The following is a 26,524-nucleotide window of genomic DNA, read 5'->3' as shown; positions in this document are numbered from 1 at the left end:
ATTACTCCAAGTAACACACAAATGCATAAAATGACTCAAGAATGAACAAAATTACAGAAAATGACGACAAAAGTACACAAAAGACAGGAAGATAAAAAAAATAACACTGCAAAACAAAAACAGAAATGCATAAAAAATACACCAAAAAATGAAAATTGACAACAAAATACACAATGACTCCAAAAAACGTCAATTTTACAGGAAAAATACACGTAAGGACGACAGAAATGCACAAAATGCCTCACAACAACCAAGACAACAACAACAACAAACATATACAGAAAAAAAAATGACAGAAAAACACTTTTTTCAATTGGTGAAAGTTTAAAAATTAATAATTGTGTTTTTTTGGAAATAAAAAGCCTTTTTCTCAGTTATAACATGGGTGAAAGTGTATATTCTGCAGCTTTAAACACAATCTGGTTGAAAGCTTGTATTTTAAATAAAGCAGCAGAATGTGAGTGAATGTTTGATGAAATCCATAATGTGTAGCTTTATTAAAGCCTGAGTTGGCTCACAGCTTTCTTTCTATTGTTAGTGGAGAAATAAATAAATAAAATAAACTGTAAAAAGCCTGTGGTGCTGTTATACAGGCAGAGCAGTGTCTGCCTTAAACAATATTATTATTATTATTATTACTCATCATCAAACGCCCACACAGCAGTGAAAACTATAGACTTTTCAGACACTTCATCAGATCCTTGGAGCAAAATCATTGTCTTAGCTGGAAAACACCAATGCAAGGAATACATTTACACAGGTGGTGAAAGTGCTGTGCTATGTACACACACACACACACACACACACACACTTATTATAATTTAAGGGGAGCGTAGTACACATAAGGTTGCATTTATTTTTCTGTACATTCTGGGTTTTTAGGGTCATTTTGTATGTCTGGGGTCATTTTTGGTGTTTTTATTATTATTACGAGTGAGTTTTACATGTTTTTGGATCAATCTTCTATCTTTTTTCTGTTTTTGGAATCCTTTTATTTATGTATTTTTCCTCAATTTAGTATGTTTTTAGGAGTAATTTAGTGTATTTTTGTTCTGGTTTTGTGTGTTTTTGGGGGTGTGCGTCTATTGGAGTTTTTTTTTTCTTCCATTTTGTGATTAGTGTCTGTCTGGAGCCATTTTTTATGTTTTTATTGTCATTTTGTGTGAGTTTTATGTTTTTTTTTGGATCCATCTTCCATCTTTTTTCTGCTTTTGTAATCATTATATCTATTTTGTGTATAATATATGATCAGCTACGTCTCTACACAGCCCGACATGCAACACCTCACATAGTTTTTTGTGTTTCTGGAGAAATTTTGTGTATTTTTCTTTCATTTTGTATGTTTTGTTTGAAGCAATTTTTTGTATATTGTTGTGGTTAGTGGGTTTTAGGGGAAATTTGTGTATTTTTCTCTCATTTTTATGTTTTTTTAGGGTCATTTTAAGTATTTTTATTTTTTCATTTTGTGATTTTTGTATGTCTGGAGTCATTTTTTGTGTTTTTATTATCATCGTGTCTGTGTTTTTTAATCCATGTTATATCTTTTTCTATGTTTTTGGAATCATTTTATGTACTTTTGTTGTTTGTTTTGTACTATTTTTGTGTTTTCTTTTTAGTAAATTTGTGTATTTTTGTTGTAGTTTTGTGTGTTTTTGGAGAAACGTTGTGTATTTGTGTTTTTGAATTATTTTCTCTCTTTGTGTGATTTATTTATTTATTTATTTTTTTATGCACATAATGACTTTGATAACAAACACCCGAACACAAGAACACAAAAAATGAGAGAAAATTTTACAAAATGGCAGCAACAATACACAAAGGACTAAACCACATATTAATCTTCAGATTGGTCATTATTCTAAATACTGAGATGATATTCTGATAATAATTTACAAGTCTGGGCTGCTGTGATGATGAAAATATTTGTCATTTATTCACTGTATGTTTTAATAATGTGATGTGGCTGATTGTTGTAGGTTTATATTCCTTTTTCTGTAACTATAATTACACACACACACATAAAGGAGGAGGGACAGGTGTCACTGGTTGATCCATTCACCAGCTGCTGGATGTAAATGTGGTGTCGGTTTGCAGAGTCAACAAAGCTGAAAACAGTGAAATGCTGCAGTGACGGTGAGAAGCGTTAACAGCTGATCCTAATAGCTGTACATAAAACTAACCCCTGCTTTCTAAAATACACACCGCATACGGAATGTATACTGTAGATATCACATTTATCTGTTAGCTATTTATACGTGCACTAAAAATATGACTCGATAAGAATAAGTTAAAGTTCATGTTTTTCTTATCATTGTGTGTAGTTTTGTTTTTGTTTTTTGATTAGTCTTGTATCTTTTTGTTGTGTTTTGTGTTTTTGGAGTAATTTTATATACTTTTCTCTATTTCTTTTAATTTTTTGTTTTGTGTTTTTTTGAAAATGTTAACATTTTGTGCATATTTCTGTTATGTATGTAGTCGTCTTGTGTGTTTGAGTAATTTTGTGCATTTATAGTAATTTGCTATATTTAGCCTTTTATTTTTGTGTGTTTGTTGTAATTCTGTGTATTTTTTGTATACATTGTGTATGTTATTGTAATTGTGTATGTTTTTTTTTTTTGAGTTTGTGTAATTTTCTCTATTTTAATGTGTTATTTTGTTTGGGGTTTTGTGTATTGCGTTAACGTTTCTGCCATTTATGTAGTCGTCTTGTGTGTTTGAGTAATTTTGTGCATTTTTATAGTCATTTTGTATATTTAACCTTTTATTTTTGTGTGTTTTTGTTGTCATTTTGTATATTTTTGTTGTACTTGTGTATATATTGTGTATTTTACTGTAATTATGTGGGTTTTTTGGACTCGTTTTGTGTATTTTTGTTGTACTAATTTTGGAGTCATTTTGTGTATACTTACTCAATTTATGCCTGTTTTTGTGGGGCTTCATGTGACACCCGGACCACCAGTTGACCTTGTCTGATATAGATATCTAAATATTGTAAAATCCCAGGGATAGAACAAATCAAATTCACTATCATTTGTCTACTTTTGCTTTTCTATGATCAACTATAACATTTATGTTCCTCCAAATTTTAGCGCTCCAGAAACAACAAAGAAAGATATAATTGCACAGTGTAAGCTAAGGGGCTAATGCAGCTCTGATGCTAAAGTGTGTGTAACATCAGAGGAGAGGAAACAATAGGGATGATTTCTTCTATTATTCACACAGTGAAACCCATTCATCTCTTCATTAATTAAGAAGAAGCAAGAAGAGAATGATTAACAGGTTTGGCAGTTATTTCTTTCTTACTAATGGTTTAATAAAAGTATGAGAAATCAACTTAGAATCAGTGAATTTGATAGAAATGTTAATATTTATGTCGGTAAACAAAACCTGTGCTTTATTTGGAAATGGGTGTTAAAAATATGTGATAAGATTTCAGTATCAATGCAACGACTAATCATAATCATAGCAGACATAAACAAGTGGCGGCCCAGGGGGGGAAACTAAAAAATAAAAGGTTGATTACGAAAAACAGTAAAATAACAGAAAAATGTACGAATGAAAAAGGAAAAAAACAAGAGAAAAAATAACAAAAAAATAAAATAAATAATACCAAAAACATACAAACAGCAAAAAAAAAAACACAAAGTAGGTATGTTATGATGCCAGATTACCTCTTATTGCGCTAACTTCCAAGATTTAATCAGTGTGTGCTGAACTACGAAGGAAGTTTGGTGTGCTTCAGCAGCAGGGTCGGGATAATGCTAATGATGGCTCCGTTATGTAACGCGGCTATGATTTCTGACCCGCCCATTAAATCCTGAATACAAAACATGTACAAAGCCATTCAAACATTTATCATTTCTAAGGAAAACATTTATTATGACCTATTTAATGTGTTTAGAAGAAAATGGCTGAATTTGCTTTACACGGACTTTAAGATGAACGTAGTCCAGGTGTTTCCCTCAAAGTAGGCTAATGACTCTATCTGTTCGTTTATAAAATTGCTAATGATATCTCCATTTTACATTTACACAGAATCTACAATATCACCGTTAAACCCTGTGAATGGCTTTTAAAATACAATTCCTCATCAGTATGGATCACTCTCTCTCTCGCTCTCCTTTAATTTCTTTGGGTATCTCTCTATTTGTGTGGGTAAAGCAAAGGTTTGAATAACAAGCAGCCAGCTAAGTGGGTCAGGGTCGGGTGGAGAGGGGAGAGGGAGAGTTGGGATGACAGGCAAGGACAAAGAAAAAGGAGGAATACAGTAGTTGAGAGAGGAGAGGGGGAGAAAATAAGAGGGGCAAGATATTAAATGAGGAGTGACTGATAGGAAAGAGATAAAGGTGGAGATGGAGCGAGAGAACAGGGTGATGGTCACGTGATGGGAGGAGGAGCTACATCATTACACGACTGTTTCTCCTAATTAAAAAGAGATTTACAAAGTCTTATTTGATTAAAAGTCATGAGCAAAGAAACCTTTTTGCTTTTCTTTTTAGAAAATGTTAATTCACATGAAAAAAACCAACAACCTGAATATATAATGTATTTAATGTAGGGTGGCCATTTTAACTAATCGGAGGGCAAGTAAATATTTCAAACATTTCTACGACTACTGCAGTCTTTGTTGGTATAAATTGCAGTTTCAGAGCCTCCAATGTTCCATAATTGTAGAAAACGGACAAAAAAAATTTAATTCAGGTTCTGAGACAAAAAAAAAACAATCTGACCTGTTGTTTCGGAGTTTTTTCTCTCCCTCTCTTTATTTAAAAAAAAAAAACAACCAAAAAAAGGCTCCAACATGACATGGAAATGCCTCACGCAGTGTCATAAATTAGCGAGGGTCATTTTGCCCTCAATTTAGCCAAGAATGCCCCCAAAAACCTTGTTTCACTGACCAAAAGTTTTGGTCAACAACTTAGTAATCTTCAAACAAAATGTATATATAAATGTCTTTAGAAACTGTAAGTCTAATAAACATATATACATCTTGAGGTTTTCTTTTGTATAATATTTACAGAATGTTAAGAGCTAAATAAACACATAGTTTCCCTACATCTGTCTTCTTTCTGTAACAGCTATCGTACTACGGTACTTTCAAACTTCTCTGAAAAAGACATGACGAGCTTTTCCTCTATTTGTCTTGTGGATTTCAATCTAAAAAACATCAAAGCTCTAACTACACTTTTTTTTTTTCCATGCCCCCATTTTTTAGACTATGGGGGCCAGAATTACCCCCATAATACTGTCTTTATTTCATACCCATATGCAGGTTTTTGGGACAACATCATTTACACGCTATTTTTCCACCAGAAAGTGGAAGAAAAGTGTGAAAACGGTAAAATATGTCCAATTCCGTCTACAATCCTGTTAAAAATCTCTCACTACGTGCTACGGTGATCATGTTATCACCATGTGACTTAAAATGAACGCAGAGCTGCATCTGAAGTATGTTTTTATGTGTTGTGATAACTGCATTCAAATGTGAAAACGACACGTCACAGCAGAACCGTCGCTAATCAAATGGCTGTGCAGGATTTGGTGTAAAACAGGAGGGTGCTTTATGAGTTGGCATTAATTAAAGGTTTTACAAACAATGTTTTGGGACCAAATCACACATTTCCATGATAAACGGCTAACGGACATTTAAGGGTCTCGCAACTTCATCAGGAGCATTATCAGTTTTCGTAAATGATCTTAAGTATTTAAAATGTACAACTAATAGTAGTTGACTCTATTAACACTATTTACCATGTTTAATGCAATTTTGTGAAGGTTAATAGGTAGTAAAAGACATCTAAAGATGAAAAGGAAACTATAAAACTATGTAAAAGTTGTGCTACACAAAAATTGTTGCTTTGTGTGTCATTGTCCAACATTGTTGCACCTTGTACTTAAACTGTGTGCTTGAATGCAAACTAATAAACATCTCGTGAGTGACCAAATATAAACCAAAATAAATGCCGTATTAAGACATTTATTAGTCCCGAAGTGTGGAAATGTAGTTTGTTAACAGCAGCAAGAAAATAACACTTAAACTACAAATAAATAATAAATACATTTTACATGAATAACAAAGGTAAATAATAATAATATTAATAATCTCATAACAAAAACAACAACATGGGCACATATTTACAATATTTACACATTCAGCTGAATCTCAGAAAAGGATCAGAACTCCACTTCCCAGAATGCACCTGCTCGTCACCTGATCAGTGTTGATCACTGAGTTTAATCACCTGAGAGACACATTCATACAAACAGATGTTCTAAGTTCATCAATGGTTTCAGTCCAAAGACGCTAACGGTCAGTGAAATGTTTATTTATTTTCATGGTCTTTGAAACTTTACTAAATATGGATGTTTTGCTTAAGTTATTTGACTAAATGGCAGCTTAGAAATGAAACATTGCAGCATTTATTCAATGATTTGTGTTAAATAAGCTTGCACTAAGCCAGCATTTCATTAGAGTTTGGAAAATTAAAAGTATAAAAAAAAATACAATATCATAATCCAAAGTTAAAGATGCTACAATTCTGTTAGTTGTTAAACTTCACTGAAAATGAGGAAAATTTATGTAATAAGAATTGTTTGTCATTTAAAAAGGCTGTTAAAACGTATAAAATGTTTAAGATTATAACTTTGTTTCTGTTTGTAAAGGTTTACAACCTAAGGATTGAAAAGACAAACTAAGTGACAAAGCCAAGAGAAAAATAAGTGATTTCAGTTGGAAATTTGAGTTGTCGTCGCGTTTTTTGGAGGTTAAATAAGAGTTGGACTGCCACATATAAATATAATCGAATATTATGTATAATATATTAGAGATGTCCAGAAAAAATGTTTATTTAATTTAGTTGAATTCAGTAATGTTGTGAATGTTAAGATTTATTATATTATTGGGGAAATGTTTAGAGAGAATGATTGCTTTCCTTCAGTTACAGCCGCCAGATGATCATTTGGACCAGCAGAGGGCGCTGGTAACCCAATGTTTGGTTGGGATGCAGCTATTCTGCGCAGTGAAGAAGAGATGCTAAAGGGGTAAGGAATCAATTATGAACATGTTTAAGAGTAGTAGGCCATTCTGCCCGTCGCCTACGCTTCTGGACATCCCCGATACATAATATGTAATAAATTTTATATATATATATAGTATAAACAAAACGTAAAAAGTGTCAGTACAGTTTGAAGTATTCTAAATATGAGACATAAAAATACCCATAATGCCTATCTGTAGTTTTGTAATAAAGGTTGTCCAGTCAGCACGTTTAGAGTTTGTTCCACTTTTTCTCCGGATAATAAAAGCTTGAGGTGGAAACACAAAGTATCCTCCTCGCTGTTTTTAAGTAAATGTGTCGTAGATATGAAAGTCTCCCTGACATGCTTGGATTGAACATGTTGTAGAGAATGAGAAACAGAGAGGATGCTGGGTAAATAAATAGGAAGGAGACTTGAGCAGCTGTGATAGCTCAGCTCAGCTATTGTTTATTCATCTTATCTTTGTCACCCTGACATTATAAACAACACTTTTTAGACTAAATGAATCAAGCCAAACTCAAGATTAAAGAAAAAGTAAGAAATCCATTTAAACATTAGATATGTCAAAATAAACTGCTTTTCCTCTTTAAGTTTTTTTGTTTTCTTGCATTTAGTTGCCTTAATTTATTTTATGCACTAAGGAACTTCCTCGTGGAATCTTTCCTCTAAGGGTTTGTCCTTCCCATGTATCAAAAAAAGGATATTTTAAAAAGATACAATAAAGTGTAATTCTATTGAGATTGCTGAATTACATATACACAAATGTCCTCTATAGTTAAATCTGTTTTAATTGCAATGAGTCACATTCACTCGACGAGCAAAGCAAAGTAAAATTTTGACTCTTAAAAAAAATTTGACTCTTTTTTTTAAAAAAAAATTTATTACTAAAGCAATATTTTTGGGATTGAATAATAAAGGCAGTAAAATGCAAACAAAAAAACATGACTTCAATTTTTAAAAAAAATATTTAATGACGTTAAATTCATTTTAATTAATATAATTGAAATGAAATTATTTGTATTTTATTTTTCTATTGGATTTAAATGGAAATTTCATAAATTATTCTTTTTTATTTTATTTTGTAGTGTTTCGATATTTTTTTAAATATATTTATTAGTAAAGCAACTGTTTGGATTAAAAAAATATTATAATTATTAAAGTAACTTTCTTGATTGAAAGAGTGTTTTTTTTGTTTTTTTTAATTAAAGCAACTTTTTTAGATAGAAGTGAAGTTTTTTGTTGAAATTAAAAATTTTTCTTTGATTGAAGTGACAAATATCTAAATTCACATTGACCCTGGCAAGACAAACTGTCTTTTCCTTTCATATCCTTTAAAAAAATTGCAAAAATAATAACGTATAATGAAGATAAATAGAAGTAATTTTGAATGAATTATCTGTCAATTTGTATTTATTTCTAATCTCTGGATACATTTCTATACATTTTGAAATGATGAATTTCTGATCTATGGGTGGATTGTTTCATTGGCTTTTCATTAGTTGCAGCTGTTGGTTTTCCTTTAGCTGCTGTACAGTGACTCCATTAAAAACAGCTGCTCACTACCTGCAGTAAAAGCTAAAAAAAATGCACCCAGTTAAAGGAAATCTTTCTCCCATAAGGTTTTCATTGCTGACGCAGGAGTCCAGTGCCTTTTTACTTTATTTTTTACCTTAATTTGAGCGCTATTAGCCCCCCCACCCCCTGATATATGAGAACAGTTCCTGAAAAGAGAGAACAGATGGATCACAGAAGATAATGAAAGTTTGTTTGAAGTCAAATAGTTTCAAAGAACCGACAGAAAACGAGGTCATAACGAACATAACAGCACACATTTCCAACGTGATGAAGTTATTTTAATCTATCGGCAGTAATTAGCACTTCACCAATAACAGCTATGATTGGGAACAAAAGAAAGTGCTAAAAACACACACTTTTGAGCAGGAACCTTTTTTTTTTTTTTTTTTTTTAAATAAAACCGTCGGGCACTGATCCAATTTCTACCACCAGAAGTTATTTGATCCAAGTCGTTCTTTCTAATACAGTACGCACACTCGGACGCACACAGACACACAAAGGCAACAATAAAGCAATCATTTCTGTATGCAATTTGATTGCAATATGTTTGTTTTGGAAAGGAAATTTCTGATAATTAGTCTGTTCTGGCAGCTCTGTGTCTCCGCCCATCTGTTGGGCTTGGCGCGCCTCCACCAACCAGGGAGGCCCCCCTCGTGGTTTCAGCCCCGAGATTCAACCGACTGAAACGCTCAAACAACACGAGCGCGAAGGGCTGAAAGTCACCCAATTGTCAGCGATCACGGGGCGGGGTGTGGCGAGAGCAGGAGGGGGCGCCTGGCGAGCTCCTCTGCAGCGGGGACGCCGGCCAACGTGGACAGACGGACGGACAGATTGACTGGTTATGTTCCGATAGATAATAAGATTAAATGCCGACACTTTGGCTGTTTGGAAGACAACCGGAGTGTTTAACAAACTCCAAGAAGAACTACAAGAAAATATGATGTGTTATCAAGATCGCAAATCAGATTAATAAATATCAAAGCAAAAAAACTCCAAATATTACAAATAAAGATTATGAAGCCATGTGGTTTCCAGAGGTGTAAAGAGTACTGATATATTTACTTAAGTACAGTTACGTGATTGAAATTATACTCAATTATAAGTAAAAAGTAGCTCATATAAATAGTACAAAAGGTAGAAGTTACTAGTTACTTTCACACCACACATTTATTTTTGGTAATAAATCGTTGCCATGGTTCCCTTGCATACAGTAAACATCTCATGTAGAAACCTAAAAATGAAGAGAAACACTCTACCACAATTGGAACTTAATTTATTTTCCACAAAGACATCTGTAGAAAATGAAAGGTTTGTAAAAAATGTACAATTCTTTTTAAAATAAAATAATACAAATTAATTCAATTTAAGATATTAAAACAATCTCAGACTCTAAATATAGATTACGGATGTCCCGATACAACTTTTTCACTCCTGATACGATACCGATATTGCAACCTTTCGTATCAGCCGATATCGATTCAATACAATATCAGCACGGATCATACATACTTTTCTGACTGATTTTGTAGTGTGGAATGTTAGAAAAGGTTTGATCATGTGATGTCACTCACACAAAGAACAATAGTCAGCATCAGTAGGGATGAGAAAAACTGACCTATTTATTATTAACAAATTGGTTACATACATTTTAACCTCCAACATAATATCTACAGTATTCTACAATTGAATAAATATAATAGAATATATATATCTGAGATTTTAGATGCAGTCCGATAAAATCCGATATCTGTTTTCTGGTTGATGTCGGACCGATATCCAATATCAATATCGGATCGGGACACCCCTAGTATAGATACATTTATGAACTTTAAAACTGAAATAATATAATCGAGAAAAAAACTATTTTAAAAAAAAGTTTTACGTTTTATTTGCTAAATGAAACAAACTTCCACAATTTAGGATATCTGAGAAGAATAAAGCTTGGTACACACGAGATAAAGATGATAATTAAGACTTTGAGTTGTTTAATGCATGGCCATGCAAGCTCCTAAGCCCCGCCCCTTTCAAGCTAAAGCTAGCCTGCAGGCCAACACGAGGAAAGTTGTTGCTAGCGCTCTTAACACACGGCAGGAGAAACGCAGCAAAAAACGCTCAGTAAAGAAATACTAAAATACACAAAATGACTATGAAACAACATACACATTTATAGGAAAACGCACAAAAAGGCACCAAACTCTAAAAATGCATAAGATGACTACATATAAATAACTGAAAAATATACAAAAGATGACAAAAAATACACAAAAATGACTAAAAAACACAAAGATTGACTCATAAATTACAAAACATCAAAAATATACAGGACAGAAAATGATACTACAAAAATATGCAAAATAACTCTGAAAACACCCCAAAAAAACCACAACATTTCACAAAATAGTCAACAGTAATAGCAAAAAAACAAAACTACACAAACCCTTTGTTTCCTGTATTAATGCTCAGATTGGTCTTTATTCTAAATGCTGACATGAATGTTGGTCATGTGACCCTCAGAAAAACATGCTTGATTTTAGTGTTGGAAGAATATTTATGTTAAAAGAATATATTTTATATTGTTTTATACGAACAATAAATCACTTTTTGGTTTAACAAATAATCATTTCAATAATGGTGATTTTAATCATGACTAAAATAATCATGATTATTATTTTTTTCTATAATCGAGCAGCCCTAAGCTGACCATAAAAACACAGGTTTACATTTTGCTGCCTCGTGCATGACTTCTCGTAAATTCACAGATGAATCCATATTAATTCTGGGTAATCCTGATTCCTGAGTGACAAAAACCCTTGTCTGTGAATGGTAAATGTGTGTGGCTGACTGTGAGTGTGAGGATTTGCTGAATTGCACATTATTTCTCCACAGCGGAGCGGATCATCCTGTTCATGCTGTGGCCACTCACCATTCATCACAATATACCGTACTACACACCGAGGTATACGCCAAGTCATGAAGGAGCACATTTATCACAACATTAACACAAAGTATGGAGCCAAGACATGTCATGATGATGGTATTAGGATGATGGTCACTTTAAGTAGTTAAATGCCACCCAAATAAATAAACAACCTGTCAGGTTTTAACGTTATCTTACCAGATGTTTTAATTTACAACTATTTAATAAATTGTTTGTTGGTTGATCGTTAGCTTCAGTGTATGTAATAGTTATGAAGTTGTATGCTGTGTGTTGTAACAGTTCAACTGTGCAGTAGGGCTGCACGATTAAGGCCAAAATTATGATAATCATAATCATTTTACAATTATAATGACAATGATTTGTCATGTTAGGGAAAATTCTGTATGTCTTTTGCATTACAATTAAACAAATATGTGAACAGTTTACGGTGCAAAATAAAGCTTTAAATAAGAATTATACTAAAAAAACAATGTAAATGTACCAAGCGCTAACTGAATAAATACACTATTACAGAGCGCTATCACAAAATCAGGGTTCCTACAGCTTCAGTCAAATTCAATTCAAGACTTTTTAATGCCATTTGAAATTGAGTTTAAGACCAACTTCACAGTTAACAGTGACACTGGGGGGGGGAAAATGCCACATGAATTACATAAGGTTGGGGTCAATTTTTTCCAGTGTCTAGTGCAGACGTGCAACTGGCGGCCCCCGAAGTAAACACACAAAATGACAGTAAAATACACAAAAAAAAAAACAGACTAAAATAGTCAAAAAACACACAAGATGACAAAAATAACCAGAAATCTATAAAATAACAACAAAAATACAAAGAATAAAAACCATTAAGAAAAATCTTCATTGGACAGGAAATTTTGGAATGTTGTTGAAAGTCCCGCTGCAACCACGTCACTGTTTTGTAGTTGGTTCCACTGTCGTGATTGCACAATGCTACAGTAAATAATGTACAAAAATGTACCATTTATTTTAAAATCTGAGACTAATTTCAATCATGAAATCATACTTATGTGGTAAAATGTAAGACTTTTTGAAAGATTGATTTAAGACATTTTAATGACAATTAAGGCTTTATTTTTAGATTCATGAATTTAATGCCTTTTAAGACTTTTTAAGGATCCGCGGGAACCCTGAAAATGTAACTCATTGGAAACAATCACAGCTCTCATTTGTTCACCAAGTGACTCAAAACTGCCGCTAAAGCACATGTGTCAAACCCGTGTCCCGGGGGCCAAATCCGGCCCTTTGGAGCATTCAATTCAACCCACAGGAGAAACATGAAACTCAACAATATCTGCAGAGGTTCACAGTTTTCCCAGTTCTTAAATCACATGATAGTAGTCATTTTTTATGTTAAACTGGTGAAAAAAAAAACTAAAAATTCTTACAAAATCCTTTAATTTTCCTCAAATTACAAGATCATTTTTTCCTTAATTTAATAGAAATTGGTCACAAAATCTGGGAAATTTAAAGTGAAGATCCTTATAATACTGATATCTATCCCTTAATGCTTGGCTATGTTCGCTTTCTTATATATTTAGTATTTTATGTATACGCAGAAATGCAAACTATGGCACAATAATGTTGAAATGACTTGTTTTTTAGCATAAAATCTGTGGCCCACTTGAGATCAAACTGCTCTGTATTTGGCCCCCAAACTGAACTAAAATGAGTTTGACACCCCTGCGCTAAAGGGTCGTTCATTTGTTATTGGGTTCATTTATTGAAGCATTAATGCCTTAATCATGTGTTCGCCCCCTGGTGGTTGGCTGAGCAGAACCGGTATTTTAAATGTAAATATTGCCAACAATCAGGTTAAAATCGTGGCAATCGAATCACGATTAAAATTCCATTAATTGTGCAGCCCTACTGTGGATATTTTATGCAGAAATTGTAGATTTTAGACTGCTGTTATCCCACATGTTCTTATTGGTGCTACTGTAAACCTTTGATTATCCATTTAAAATGTTTTCCCTCACATGTTACTACTGGCTTTTAATATTGCCAAAATCGTACTAAACATGCTTAATACGGTTAATTGTGGTAACTATGCAATTAATTTACTTTTTTCTCTTCTCTGCACTACATGTAAATACATATATATAGATACATACATTTATTATATTGCATAGCTGTGACCATCACCAGCTGTCCCTTTAAAAAAAAAACAACAAAAAAAAAAATTAGAAAAACTTTATTAAAGGGAAAATATTTAAAAAAAAAAAAAAGAGAGAGAGAGGGCAGTGTTGCATCTTGGTGAGGGGGAAAGGAACTGGGAAGAGGGAGTCAGGGTTGGACAATGGAAGGGGTGGGTAATGATCAACTATTATGATTGTGCTGAAAGGGTGTAATGTAACGTGATGCTACAGTTGTGCATATTGTGCACAACTGTAGCATCGTAAATGCGTGATATTGTCCTTAAAACACACATGCCGTGTCATATTGCACTTTCTGCTTGATTTTCCTCAAAATAATGATCATTTAAAAAATTCTAATCATAACAAACCTGCCATTGTTGTTGCAGTATGTAAATTTCATTATTTACATCTGTTTTCCAACAATCATAGAACATGTTTGTGATAAAATAATACAGGCAATAATTATGCTGAAAGTGTGTTGTAGCACAATTTTAAATTTGTATATTTCACGTTATGAAAGTAGACAGAGGTCAGGTTATGTCTGACTTATGCAAAGCCTACATCCAGGTCTTTTATTGTGAAAGGGCTAGAAGCGTAAGTTGGTGTTTTGTGCACAGTGATGCACTCCCATGTGACTCAGCTGTTGTAGATACAATCATTAAGCATCATAATCATTAGGTGAGCATTAATAAGTGAGCGAGTCATTCCAATAATAACTACGCAAGAGAATAAACAGCAACACAGCAAACAGAGAACGTTTGTCACTGGATGAAATGTTTAGAATAAGTGAAACGTGAAAGTGAGCAAGTAAAGAAGAACGTAAAAAAAATGAAGAAAGTAATTAAGTATGAAAAAGCCTGTTATTAAGTTATTATGAGAGATGGTTTTTAATACTATAGATCAGAGGTAGACAACTTTTATCACAACGGGCCACAAAAATGTGTTTGATCAGAGGGTCACATGATCAACATTCATGTCAGCATTTAGAATAATGAGTGATCTGAGCATTAATACAGGAAATAAAGTTTTTATAGTAATTTTGTGTTTTTTCTCTCATTCTGTGTATGTTTGTTGTTGTCTTGCTCGTTGTGAGGCATTTTTTGCATTTCTGTTGTCTTATTGTTTATTTTTCCTGTAAAATATATGTTTTTGGAGTCATGTTGCATCTTTGTGCTGTGATTTTGTTTTTTTTGTGTAATTTTAATGTATTTCTGTCGTTGTTTTGCTTGTTTGTGAGTATTGTGGGTTTGCAGAGTCGTTTTTCTTATGTTTTTGTGTACTTTTGTTGTCATTTTCTGTAATTTTGGCCATTACTGTGTGTTTTTGTAGTTTTTTTCTGTGTTTTTCTCTTGTATTTTCCTGCAATGTCGCAATTCTTTGTATGTTTTCCGGTAATCTTGCTTTTGTTCTGTGTATTTTTCTGTCATTTTGTATGTTTGCTTACAGGGCTGCATAAAATTAGACCAAGGGCCGCATGTGGCTCCCGGGCCGCCAGTTGCCTATGTTTGCTATAGATCCATTGTTTAATCCACTTCCGCAGATTATTGTTATAAACGGCACAAGCAGCACTTTCCAGGTAATCCATTATGGTTTTAAAATAGCTGATTCATTGATCACATATACAGCAAATTAAATAAATGTGCAAAATCATTTTGCTTTTATCTTAGTTTACATTTTGCAATTTTTTTTAACCTTCAACTCTGCAGATTTTCTTGCAATCTTCATTCAAAATTCTGTTGTTTTCTTTCCTGTGCCCTCTTCTTTCCAACATGTTCTTTCTTTATTTGCTTTAGAAATACCTCACCCAGCTTTCACAATGATTATGTTTACATTAGGCTCTCTCTCTCTCTCTCTCTCTCTCTCTCTCTCATTTTCTTTCCTACTCTTCCAAATCCATCCCTTCTCGATTCTGCCATCTTTGCACTTTCTCGTCCATAGGAGAAGGTTTTGCAACATAAATAATTTTTACGCGTTTGGATCACGTTAAGCATCCTAATCCTCATCTGCTTAACTTACCGTCGCAAATTTAAGATAAATTCCCTTTAACGGCTCCAATCCTTATATGTTAAGAATCACTGAGTGCTTTCATTCAATCACAGCTGCAAGAAAATCTCTTTTAACCTAATGATGCACAAGCGTCGATGATAAGCAGCTGCTAGCACAGGCTAAACAGGCTAATAGGAAAAATCTGTCTGATGTGCTTTACTTGATAAGCAAACATTACGAGGGACATTTAACAAGAACAAAAAAAGAAAATGCATGATAAGTGGAGTGGACATAAAACATTCAATTTAACCTTCTTATTTTTCTTTTAAATGTTCTTCCTGTTTTGAGCCAACCAACCTTCAGCCCGTCTAAAGCTGTGAGTAAATCAGAGTGAATAGAAACTGTTGGACACATGTAAGGAAGCTGGAGAACATCTGTATCAATGATAGTTAGATTTATGTTGAAAAGTTGACTCTTTTTAGGGTTGAGAGCTTGAAAGCAGTAAAGCCCAGCTGTAGTCCAGGAAGGCTACAGCCCAACATGTTTTTCAATCTTTCCAAAAACCTGCTACTTTCATTCCAAACCAGTGTCAATTTTTTTATCGACAATAACTTCAACAAAAACCAGTCGTCGTAAGTCATTTGTTTAAATAACGGTGATGTCCAGAAGCGTAGGCGGAGGGTAGAATCACCTACTACTCTCTTTCTGGCCTCCTTCTACTATTTTAACATGTTCATAAATGATTCCGTACCCCTTTAGCACCGAAAGAATCGTTACAATTCATGAAAGATTGAGATTTTCCAGACTTTGAGCAACTTTTCAAACACTGTTTTGGTCTCGTGTGAGTTAATCTCATGCCTCTCCCATCAGCCATCATTAGCATTAACCCGACCCTGCTGCTGACGCACACCAAACTTTCGCGGCCTCCAGTGGGCGCAATACAGCCCCTAGCCGAAAACAAACCACAATTATAGACTCATTTCAATGAAATGAGCACTTTTTTTGCACCGTGATTTTGTTTTTCACCTCTAGGGGGCGCAGTTCTGACTCTACCCGGGAGAGATGCGCATATTCGGACTTGGGTGGAGCAAACCTTTCTGCTGACACCTCAAACTCACAACACAAATTTATTTCTGCCTTACACAGACTATAAACATCCATGATCAACTTTTGTGTTTCATTAAAATATGCTTGTTAGATATATTAATATGAATATTAATGTGCTTGTGTTAGATGTATTATGTATATTAATGTGCATTGATACAACTAAATATATTACTAAAACCAACTACAAGCAAACCACACAACAAATGATGTTCATCATACAGATATGTTCTACTGAGAGACCAAGCAACCATACTGCTATACTATAAGTTGGTACATTTTCAACTGGAAAGAGGTAAACAGATAATGATGCTCAATTCTTTGTCATCATTACCATGGATACCGGATTTCAACTTGTAAATGCATCATGTAAACAAAAACTAGGTGAGAAAATACATCATTCTAAGAAAAGTGCTACAAAATAGAAGAAAAGCCACACATACGCCAATATAATGCACCAAAAGTCACCATATAGCATTATTTTTGCAAAATTTTCCAAGGGGAGCATGCCCCCCAACTCCCCTACGTGTCGCGCGGCACCGGCACGCAGCAGCGGCAACTCGCCACCAGTTTTAGTTTTCTATTTTCTTTTAAGCTTACAACAATTTTTTCTGGACATCTCTGCTAAACGCGCAGTTAAAAGGATCCTAACAATGACAAAACTGCCAAATTACGTGAGATTTCAAACTAGGCTAAAACTAAAACTGATTTCCTCCGACTAAAATTTTAAATAAAACTAAAGACTAAAATGTGATTTTAACCAAATCCAGTCTTTGATGAGTGACTAAGACTAAAACAAAAATTTAAATTAACTTTTATCATAACACTTTGATGTGAATTAAGAGTTGGAGCAGAACATGGTTACCTCTATAAAAATGAAAACTACCACTACATTACGTTGAAGTTTATTTTATTTTTTTCTCCACTGGCTCTTGTACAGATTGAGTTTTGTGTCATTTTGAAATCAGAAAACTGTTGAGAAGAACCACCAATTCTAAGACAAAAATATTTCACATTTTAGGATGTTCACTTTAGAAAACTATATATATAAAAAAAAAAGGATTTTACTCTGCAACCATTTATCATAATGTTAAGCATATTTTTGCTTTGTCTGTGTGTCTTTTGACAAGTTAAATAACTAAATTCTAACTATAGGCCTGTGTGTGGTTTCAGTTCTTCAATAGTGGAAATATAACTGGGTGTTTACTCCACAATTTAAGCTCAATATCTGGGTTTAGTTTGTACTGTCACAGATTATATTTAAATTAAACCTCACGACCAGAACTAAATTCTCTAAGTTTGAAAACGGTAACGTACAACTCCCCGTTTTAAGGCGTCTCCCTTGTTCAGTACCTCGCAACAACCGAGGAACTGGATGATGCGTAAATAAGAACTTAAACGTCAGATTGAAATGTTATTTCAACAAAGACACTCTATGAAAGTGGAAATACAAAGATGTCAACATGTTACGTAAATGCCGATTGGCTGAAATCTCCAAACTGGAGATTTGTACACTTGCTATTTTTTATTAGTTCCAATGCTGCGTCTTGGCCAAGTCGTCACCATAAATGAGAACTGGTTCTCAGTAACTGACCTGGAAAAATAGAAGGTAAAATAAAAATAGTCTGATCATCTACAGTGCATTTATCATGTGGTGGGTTGGTGTCTCTTTAAAAGGAAGCCATCGTTGGGGTCTCATCAGCAGATGGTACAGTTAATCACATAATGTATGATAATGCTGACATTTTCATTACATATTGGGCAAGAGTTTAGGAAGTAATTTTACCAGCATTAGGATTCTGTATTGATTCAGCTTTGGAACCGTAATCTACTTTATTTTCCTGTAATTACAGCATTGAGAAACTTAGCTTTTCTGATTAAAAACCTACAGCTCTGGAAATCTTTATTTTAGCTTTATTTGGCTTCTTTTTTTGGCTTATGAGAGGAATTTTGTGTGTTGAAACAGTTACTTTCATTCAAACCAGTTATCTTGGTTTAAAAATTTCACAAATTCTGTTACAGGCTTTACCCGTTACCACGTCACATTTCATACTTCTATTTCCGTTTCATCACCTTTTCTTGTTTAGATGACTTTACTGACTATTAAACTTCCCAAAACTGTACCAAAACATGCTAAATATGGTTAATAGTCAACTACTGTTATTAATTTAACATTTACGCTGAAATAATGCAAGATTACGTTGCAAGGGCAACGTTAGCAACATGTGTGATATAGTTATTTGTGAAACCAGTGAGTCACCCTCACGTTTTGCCCAAAATCCCCATGCAGCCGTGTGATTGCAGATTCTTCTGTCACCAGGTATAATGATCACCAGTTCAGCTAATACACCATCAACTAAACTTGTCTTTGTAGCAGAGCCTTGGTCATAGTAATCTGAACCACTTGTTCATCAAAAAACACTTTAGATGAAGCTCTGGATGTATTTTCAATCACAGAATAACATGATCACTAGTCTCACCGTAACACGTAGCGTGACATTTTGAACAGGATTATGGATGTAATTGGACATTTTAGTCAGTTTGTCACATTTTCTATCTTTTTGATGAACAAAAAGACGGTCATCAACAACCCCCGCCAAAAAAATGTAACAAGGGCAATAACTCCGGAAAGAATTATTGCACGCTTCTCATTTTCGAACTGATACCCTGAAGCCACACACCAAATTTGGTTATCCTATCTTAAACTGTTTCTGAGAAAAGCTGTCCCCTTTAACTCGGACGAACGGATGCACGGACGAAGCTCAAACCTATATCCCCCTTCCACACTTCGTGGCGTGGGATAAAAAATACCACTATACAAAAAGTCCGCTAGCTTCATGCTAACGTCTATGGGAAAACCCATGTATATGCTCATGCTAAAAGCTTCTGAGAAAAGCTGTCCCCTTTAACTCCGACAGACGGACGGAGCGTGTAAATGTGATATTGGCCCAAAAACATGCATGTGAGGCATGACTGTGTCATAATGAGTCAGATTACTTTTTCCGTGTATTTTGTTTTTCCCGTCTGTTCTCGGCAATCGCGGAAAAACCGGGGCCCTAAATTCTCCATAGGGTAACAGACTAATCTTACATTTAATAGAATACCTCACAATCATCTTATTTCACGGGACGCAAGTTCAGGTTTGATCACCCTGTAGCTGGCCACCTTTGATGAGGGTGTCTACTGACGATGCGTCCCAAATTTACACCCTTCTCTTATCTGACACACAGATCCCACGCTACTGTCAAATGGTAAACGTCATGTGACTACCATCTTTTGGCACAAAGGATGGTTTTAACATCATATCCTGTGTTTAATGATTCTTTTTGCAAACAAAAAAAAAACATTTGAAATTGTTTAAACTACATTAATGTGGAAAAACTACATAAAGATGTTGATGTTAATGTCTTTATCTTAAAGTGGAGAAAGGAATAAGGTAGAACATAATGTTTTATTATTATATATAAACATTATCTGATACATTCTAATCCTAATGGTGCTATGGTGAGAAGAAATGAGTGTTCCTGTGTGGTTAACAGAGCTGGAATTTAATTGAAACAGAGATAGACGAGCGTGGTTATGACCTCTTTATTATTAACTCGTCTACAGAACACACACACACACACACTCACTCTCTTATGAACGCCTTATTCTTTTCTCTCGTTTGAGTTTAGGTTTTTTCTATTTCCTACTTCCCGCCTTTCTCTCCTTTTCCTCTTTCTTTTCCTCCTGCTCCCCCACACAGTAATATGATCTAGTCTATCAGGCCGACACAGCCGTGAATCAAAAGACACAGAGAAATATAGTACAAACCTACGCTGGGCCCCACCCCCACCGCACACTCTCTCACTCTAATCTACAACATCCCTACCCCCAACAACTCTCTCTCTCTCTCTCTCTCTCTACCTTTCTCCAGTCCCTACCCCCAACCACACTGCGCACTCTCGCTCCACATATCCAGCTTCTCTTCCAATCGTCCCCCTATTTTTTTTCTAATAACAAATACCTTCAGTGCAGCGCGATGCTCAACACATCACATGATTATGAGCTTTTTTACAAAGCTGTTTACACAGAAAAAAATGAAGGAATAACAGATTAATCGAGCTCACGGTGAACAAAATATTACGTTGGGTTTATGTTTACTAACCATAGAGGCCACAATCCACTTAACTGGTGACAACAACTAAAAAAAAAAAGCACAGCGTCCAGATTAAACACTATCATGTTTATGTGAGCATAAACTAGGGGCTCATTCCACTTGGATGAACCCGTTTTCAAGCTTTAAATAAGTTTACTTCGCGGCTCAAGTGTTAATTTACCTAAAAGGTAAAGTGTTTTCCTTTAAGGTAACCTCTGCCAATCCGCCTTGAACACAAAGTATTTTATTTTGAAAATATTCCCCCCTATTTCCGTTGTGTTGCAACTTTTGTTGGTGTGTTGTGACGTTTGTTGGTGTGTTGTGACGTTTGTTGGTGTGTTGTGCTGTTGGCCCTTCTGGGCTACCGTACACATCGTATTGGTTAATATCGAGATAAATCGTATCGTATGATTCATAGCAATACACAGCCCTAGTACAAATACACTCAAATAATCTAGTAAAGCTAAAACATTAACTAGTAGTACTATCACAGCTAATGCATATGAAGTAGGAGGGATTAGAACCAAACCCAGCACTCTGATTGGTTGGAATATTTTCCAAAGCCAAATGGGAAGCTTAATTAACTTGTGCCCACCCTCTTATTAGCATATTATACTCATTATTACCACTAGTAGTAAGTATTTGTGCTTCACTACTCATACTAACTAGTAAACCAAAATTGAGTATGTACTCAAAATTTCAGTACAAGTAGATCTTAATTATGATGTATAATACTGACATCACAGCTTTACATACCTCTCGGGTTAAACTGCATTAAAAAAGTGTTTATATATAATGTAAAGTAATATAATACTATAAACCCTGGCTCATAAATGTTGTGTTTTAGCTCAGTAGTGGTTAGCTACACCTGTAGCCATGCACTTCAACAGCTTTAAAAGCATTACATATCTAATTGAAGTGAATGAATGTTGAAATGAGTGAAAAGCTGAAAGCAGGAAGTAGCGCTAGTGGTTATGGATGTTTTGCATAATCTATTTTTTTGGAGGTCACTGTAAAATAAATTGATCAAACGCAGAGTCATGAATCATGTTAATGATTCCACATCTGGACACACAGGCATGTATGCATTTCATAGTCTCTAAAGTCAAATATATATTTTTAAAAAGGGAGTTACACTTGACTGGCTGGTTCACTGGCATGTTTTAAGAAAACCAGTGCGAGAGGATGAAGCTCTATAAACACAGGAAGTAAGGAACACAGAGGTGTGGACCAATGGTGGCTCAAACGTTCCCCATAAAATCACATGACCAAAAACAGCCTCAAATGTTACTGAAAGGTTATGCCAACCTGATTTATTTTAAATTCCAATGATCCAACCTTTGTTTTCCAGGAGCTTATTTAAGCTATAGATAGCTACCGTTCTATCATCTCAAACCAGTCGAGCTTTTCCTCGCTGACCTCTTCTATCAACAGGGCATTTTTGGCCCATTGAGCAGATATTATCTCTCTTTTCTTTTTTCCACCATTCATTGTAAACCCTACAATTTGTTGTGTGAGCAAATTCCAGCAGATCAGCACTTTCTATAGGGCCAGACCAGTTAGACCATGTCAGGTATGCCATGTTGTAAAGTCAAACGTTCTGAATCACTTTAGTAGAGCTTTTTTTTTTGTTTTTAATAGTACAGTAAGTTTATCCCAAGTACTCTGTGAAACTGAAACGTGATTGGCTGGATACAGTTGAACAGGTACAGAAACAAGCAGTGAGAGTATAAACAGATGTAGGGACTCCGAATTTTCAGGATCGCGAATAACAGACGTAAAACACAGATTTTAATGTTACAAAACAGAACAAGCATCTGAATGTTTTTGATTCTTTGGGTTTTTTAAATAAAAATCATGGCCCAATATGACGCGGAAATACCTCACATGCATGTTTCGGAAAAATATCACTCATTTACACTCCATTTTTCCCCAGAAAATGATTGACTGAATGTCTGGCAAATGGTCAAATATATCCAATTTCACTCAGTCTTGAACTACGTAATAAAAACAACTTGGTATTTTACGGAAAATGAAATGGAAATAGCTATACAACATGTACTAAACCCTCATTTCCATGTTTTCGGACCAAATCACACTTTTAATGGTATTTTTCCCAGTAAAACCGGTGGCTAAGGGTCTAACAATGTAGCTAATGAACATTTTTGCGACGTGATCTTGCGTGATTTCAGCGTAACGTTCCCAGCTTCCATAAAATCATCTATAACATGTAATAATATAATTACTAACAGTAGTTGACTGCATTAACCCTATTTAGCATGTTTGGTACCATTTCAGGAAGTTTAATACCCGCTAAAGTCATCAAAACAGGAAAAGACAACGAAACAGAAACAAATTGGAAAAGTGTAAACCGATACGAAAATGGGTAAAAAGTTAAAGAGAATTGGAGAAATGTTGAGTCCCTACAGACATATATTTCATTAAATTCCTCTTTTTAAGAAAAGTTATTGCAGATTATTACAGACCAGTTTAATCTCAAGTGGGCCACAGATTTTACGCAGGAAATTTCAACATTATTGTGACATAGTTTACACTTCTACGTAGACATAAAATACAAAATATATAAGAAACCGACAATATAAGTGACAAATATCAGTCAAAACAGGATCTTCACTTTAACTTTCCTAAATTTTGTGACCAATTTCTATTTAATTAAGGGGAATATTATGTAATAATTTGAGTAAAGTGTAAGTTTTTTTTTTTTTTTTTACAAATTGAGGTTTTTTAACAGTTTAGCATGAAAAATTACTGCAATCGTGCAATATAAGCTTCAGGGAGTATTGAGTTTCATTTACACAATGATTCATGTTTTCGCTGTAATTTTTACTTTATCCTGCGGGCCAAACTGGATGCTCCAAAGGGCCGGATTTGGCCCCCGGGCCATGAGTTTGATGAATGTAATGACAAGTGAACAGGAAGTAGGAACTGAGACATGATTGAAGGAAGTTTATCTGCAAGTTTTCAAATATTGTGAGTAAATGAAAGTGCGTGTGGCCTTTTTTCAAAGATTGAAGTGAGGTTAATATGCTGTAAACTCTGCTGGCTGCCCTCATCAGCCAAACCTAATTAAACAATCAAGCAATTCATCAGTGTCGACCGAGCGCTGCTTTCTCTGCCGACAGAGTTTCAAGTGTAACCTGACAGTTCGCTGTGGAAAGCACGGATGGATTGGACACATAATCACACATGAACTATGACTGGGGATCTCCTATCATTTACATTCTTCTTGTCTAGAGTTGTGTCATTGCAGAGCCTGACACAGGAGGGAAACAAAAATACAATCTTTGGGCACAATCACAAAAGTACGGAAGAGGATTAGGGACAGTTTTGATTGGGAATATCATTTTGGGAAAATCCAAAATAAAATCGAAATGTTGAGATGAGAATGTTGGCTTTATTCTTGACATTATTCTTGATTTGCTCTAAACTAGCAATTAGCAAACCTTCGACATTCATCACGATATTGTATTTTGAGTTTATTTTCAGAATTTCAACTTTAATCTCGTTTTTTCAACTTCATTCTCGACATTTTGACATTATTCTTGATTTGCCCAAAATTAGCAATTAGCAAACCTTCGACATTCATCACAATATTGTATTTTGAGTTTATTTTCGAAATTTCAACTTTAATCTTTTTTTTTCGACTTTAACCATGACATCACATTTCAACTTTATTCTCAACATTACGACTTTGTTCTTGATTTGCCATAAATTAGCAAATAGGAAACCTTCGATTTGTATCACGATATTGTATTTTGAGTTTATTTTGAAATTTTCTCAACATTTTGACTTTATTCTCATCTTTTCTACTTTTATCTTGTTTTTAGGCTTTAATCTCGACATATATTTCAACTTTATTCTTGAAATTTCAACTTTTATCTTGTTTTTAGGCTTTAATCTCGACATATATTTCAACTTTATTCTTGAAATTTCAACTTAAAGCTCAACATTTCGACTTTATTCTCAGCATTTCTACTTTAATCTTGTTTTTCCGACTTCAATCTCGACATATTTCAACTTTAATCTCAAAATTTCAATTTTAATCTTGTTTTCCGACTTAATCTCGATATATTTCAACTTTAATCTCAATATTCCGACTTTATTCTTGGTTTATCTACTTTAATCTCATCTTTCCAAATTAATGTCGACATATTTCAACTTTAATCTCAACATTTCGACTTTATTCTCAACATTTCAACTTTAATCTTGACATTTCGACTTTAATCTAATTTTTTTTACTTTAATCTCGACATTTCAACTTTAATCTTGACATTATATTTCAACTTTATTCTCAAAATTTCAATTTAATCTCGACATTTCAACCTTGTTCTCGAAACTGTAACTTTAATTTCGACATTTTGACTTTTTTTGTTTTAGTTTTTTTTTTCTTTAATCTCGACATCATATTTTAACTCTATTCTCGAAACTTCAACCTTAATCTTGACATTTCGACTTAATTCTTGATTTGCCCAAAATGATGTTCTCCATCAAAATTGGCCTCAATCCTCTTCCGTAGAAAAGAGAATGAAATTGAATTATTAAAATAGAGTTAACTAAGCCTGGGATTAACATTAGATCATATTTTCTAATTATAAAACACCATAATGCAAAGAATAGGACAATATTGATGATCAAACCTCATGATGTGTATCGCCTGGTGGTTGAACATGATGAAAAGAAAAGCGCTAACAGTGAAATGTAATTACCGCACTAGCTGCTGTAATTAACTGCTGCTATTAGGGCAATTCATTAGCTCTTAATTGGCAGGGGGAGAAACAGAAGAAGGGGGAGCAGAACACGGCGACACAGAGCTGGATTGTATTCCCTGACAATAGTAAAACACAGGCAGTAAATAGTACAGTTTCTCTCTCCTACCTTGTTGGCTCCAAAGGCCGGGTCCTGGTAGGAGAGCTGCCCCAGTCTGGAGTGCTCTGAGGCGGCCAGAGGCTGAGGAGGAGGCGGGTAAACGGTTACATCCATGGCTGAAGATACATCCACCTTCTTTGTCTCCACTTAAGATTCTAAGTATCTCACTTTAAAGTTTGAGTCCTGGACAACAAAAGGGAAGAACAAACGAGTAAAATAAATAGATAGCGGGAGTCGGTAAAGTTTGTGTGGTGGATGCTCTCCTCCGAACACCGGCTTCTTCTCTTTCAGCTGCAAAGTTCCCGCTGAACGCACCTCACACGGTCACAAAAAAACAGCACTTTAGAAAGAAGAGGAAGACGAGTCTTAGTTTTCCTCCTTTGTGTCCTGCTGTGTGTGTTTGGTTTGAAACCAGAGGACGTCTGTGTGGACCCCGTGTGTCCCTGCAGGGGGACTTTGTGTGTCTAACGCCGTCGATGGTTTGCTTCCCCTCCGCTCGCACAGCGCTCATACAAAGAACTGCTAGTCACGTCCGACACACTCACTGCCTTCACACACTTCCGTTACAAAATAAAAGCCCACTGTTCCACTCAAGGGACGGTAGATATACGGGGTTCCCAAACAGGGGTACGCGTACCCCTAGTGGTACAGGAGCACATTGCAGAGGGTACCCGGATAGATTTAACAACTATTCTTTTCTTTTTA

The 26,524-nt window shown here is 34.6% G+C and overlaps 1 protein-coding gene across 2 annotated transcripts in view; it reads right to left on the bottom strand.

Annotated features, from left to right (window-relative positions):
- Positions 1–26,324, bottom strand: part of tox (thymocyte selection-associated high mobility group box) — a 70,230-nt gene extending 43,906 nt beyond the window's left edge. The window contains exons 1-2 of one of the 2 annotated variants that reach the window (XM_028473587.1): positions 26,135–26,324; positions 25,829–26,002 (exon numbers count right to left, since the gene is read on the bottom strand). In XM_028473587.1, coding sequence (XP_028329388.1) covers positions 25,829–25,933 — 105 coding nt within the window. In that variant the 5' untranslated portion in view covers positions 25,934–26,002; positions 26,135–26,324. Of the gene's footprint in view, positions 1–25,828 lie in introns of both variants that reach the window. The other variant, XM_028473588.1, reaches the window with a different exon arrangement.
- Between the last annotated feature and the right edge of the window lie 200 nt (positions 26,325–26,524).

Source organism: Gouania willdenowi, chromosome 17 (assembly GCF_900634775.1).
Source record: "Gouania willdenowi chromosome 17, fGouWil2.1, whole genome shotgun sequence".
Classification (NCBI taxonomy): Eukaryota; Metazoa; Chordata; class Actinopteri; order Blenniiformes; family Gobiesocidae; genus Gouania; species Gouania willdenowi.
This window is presented reverse-complemented; position numbering and strand designations above follow the sequence as displayed.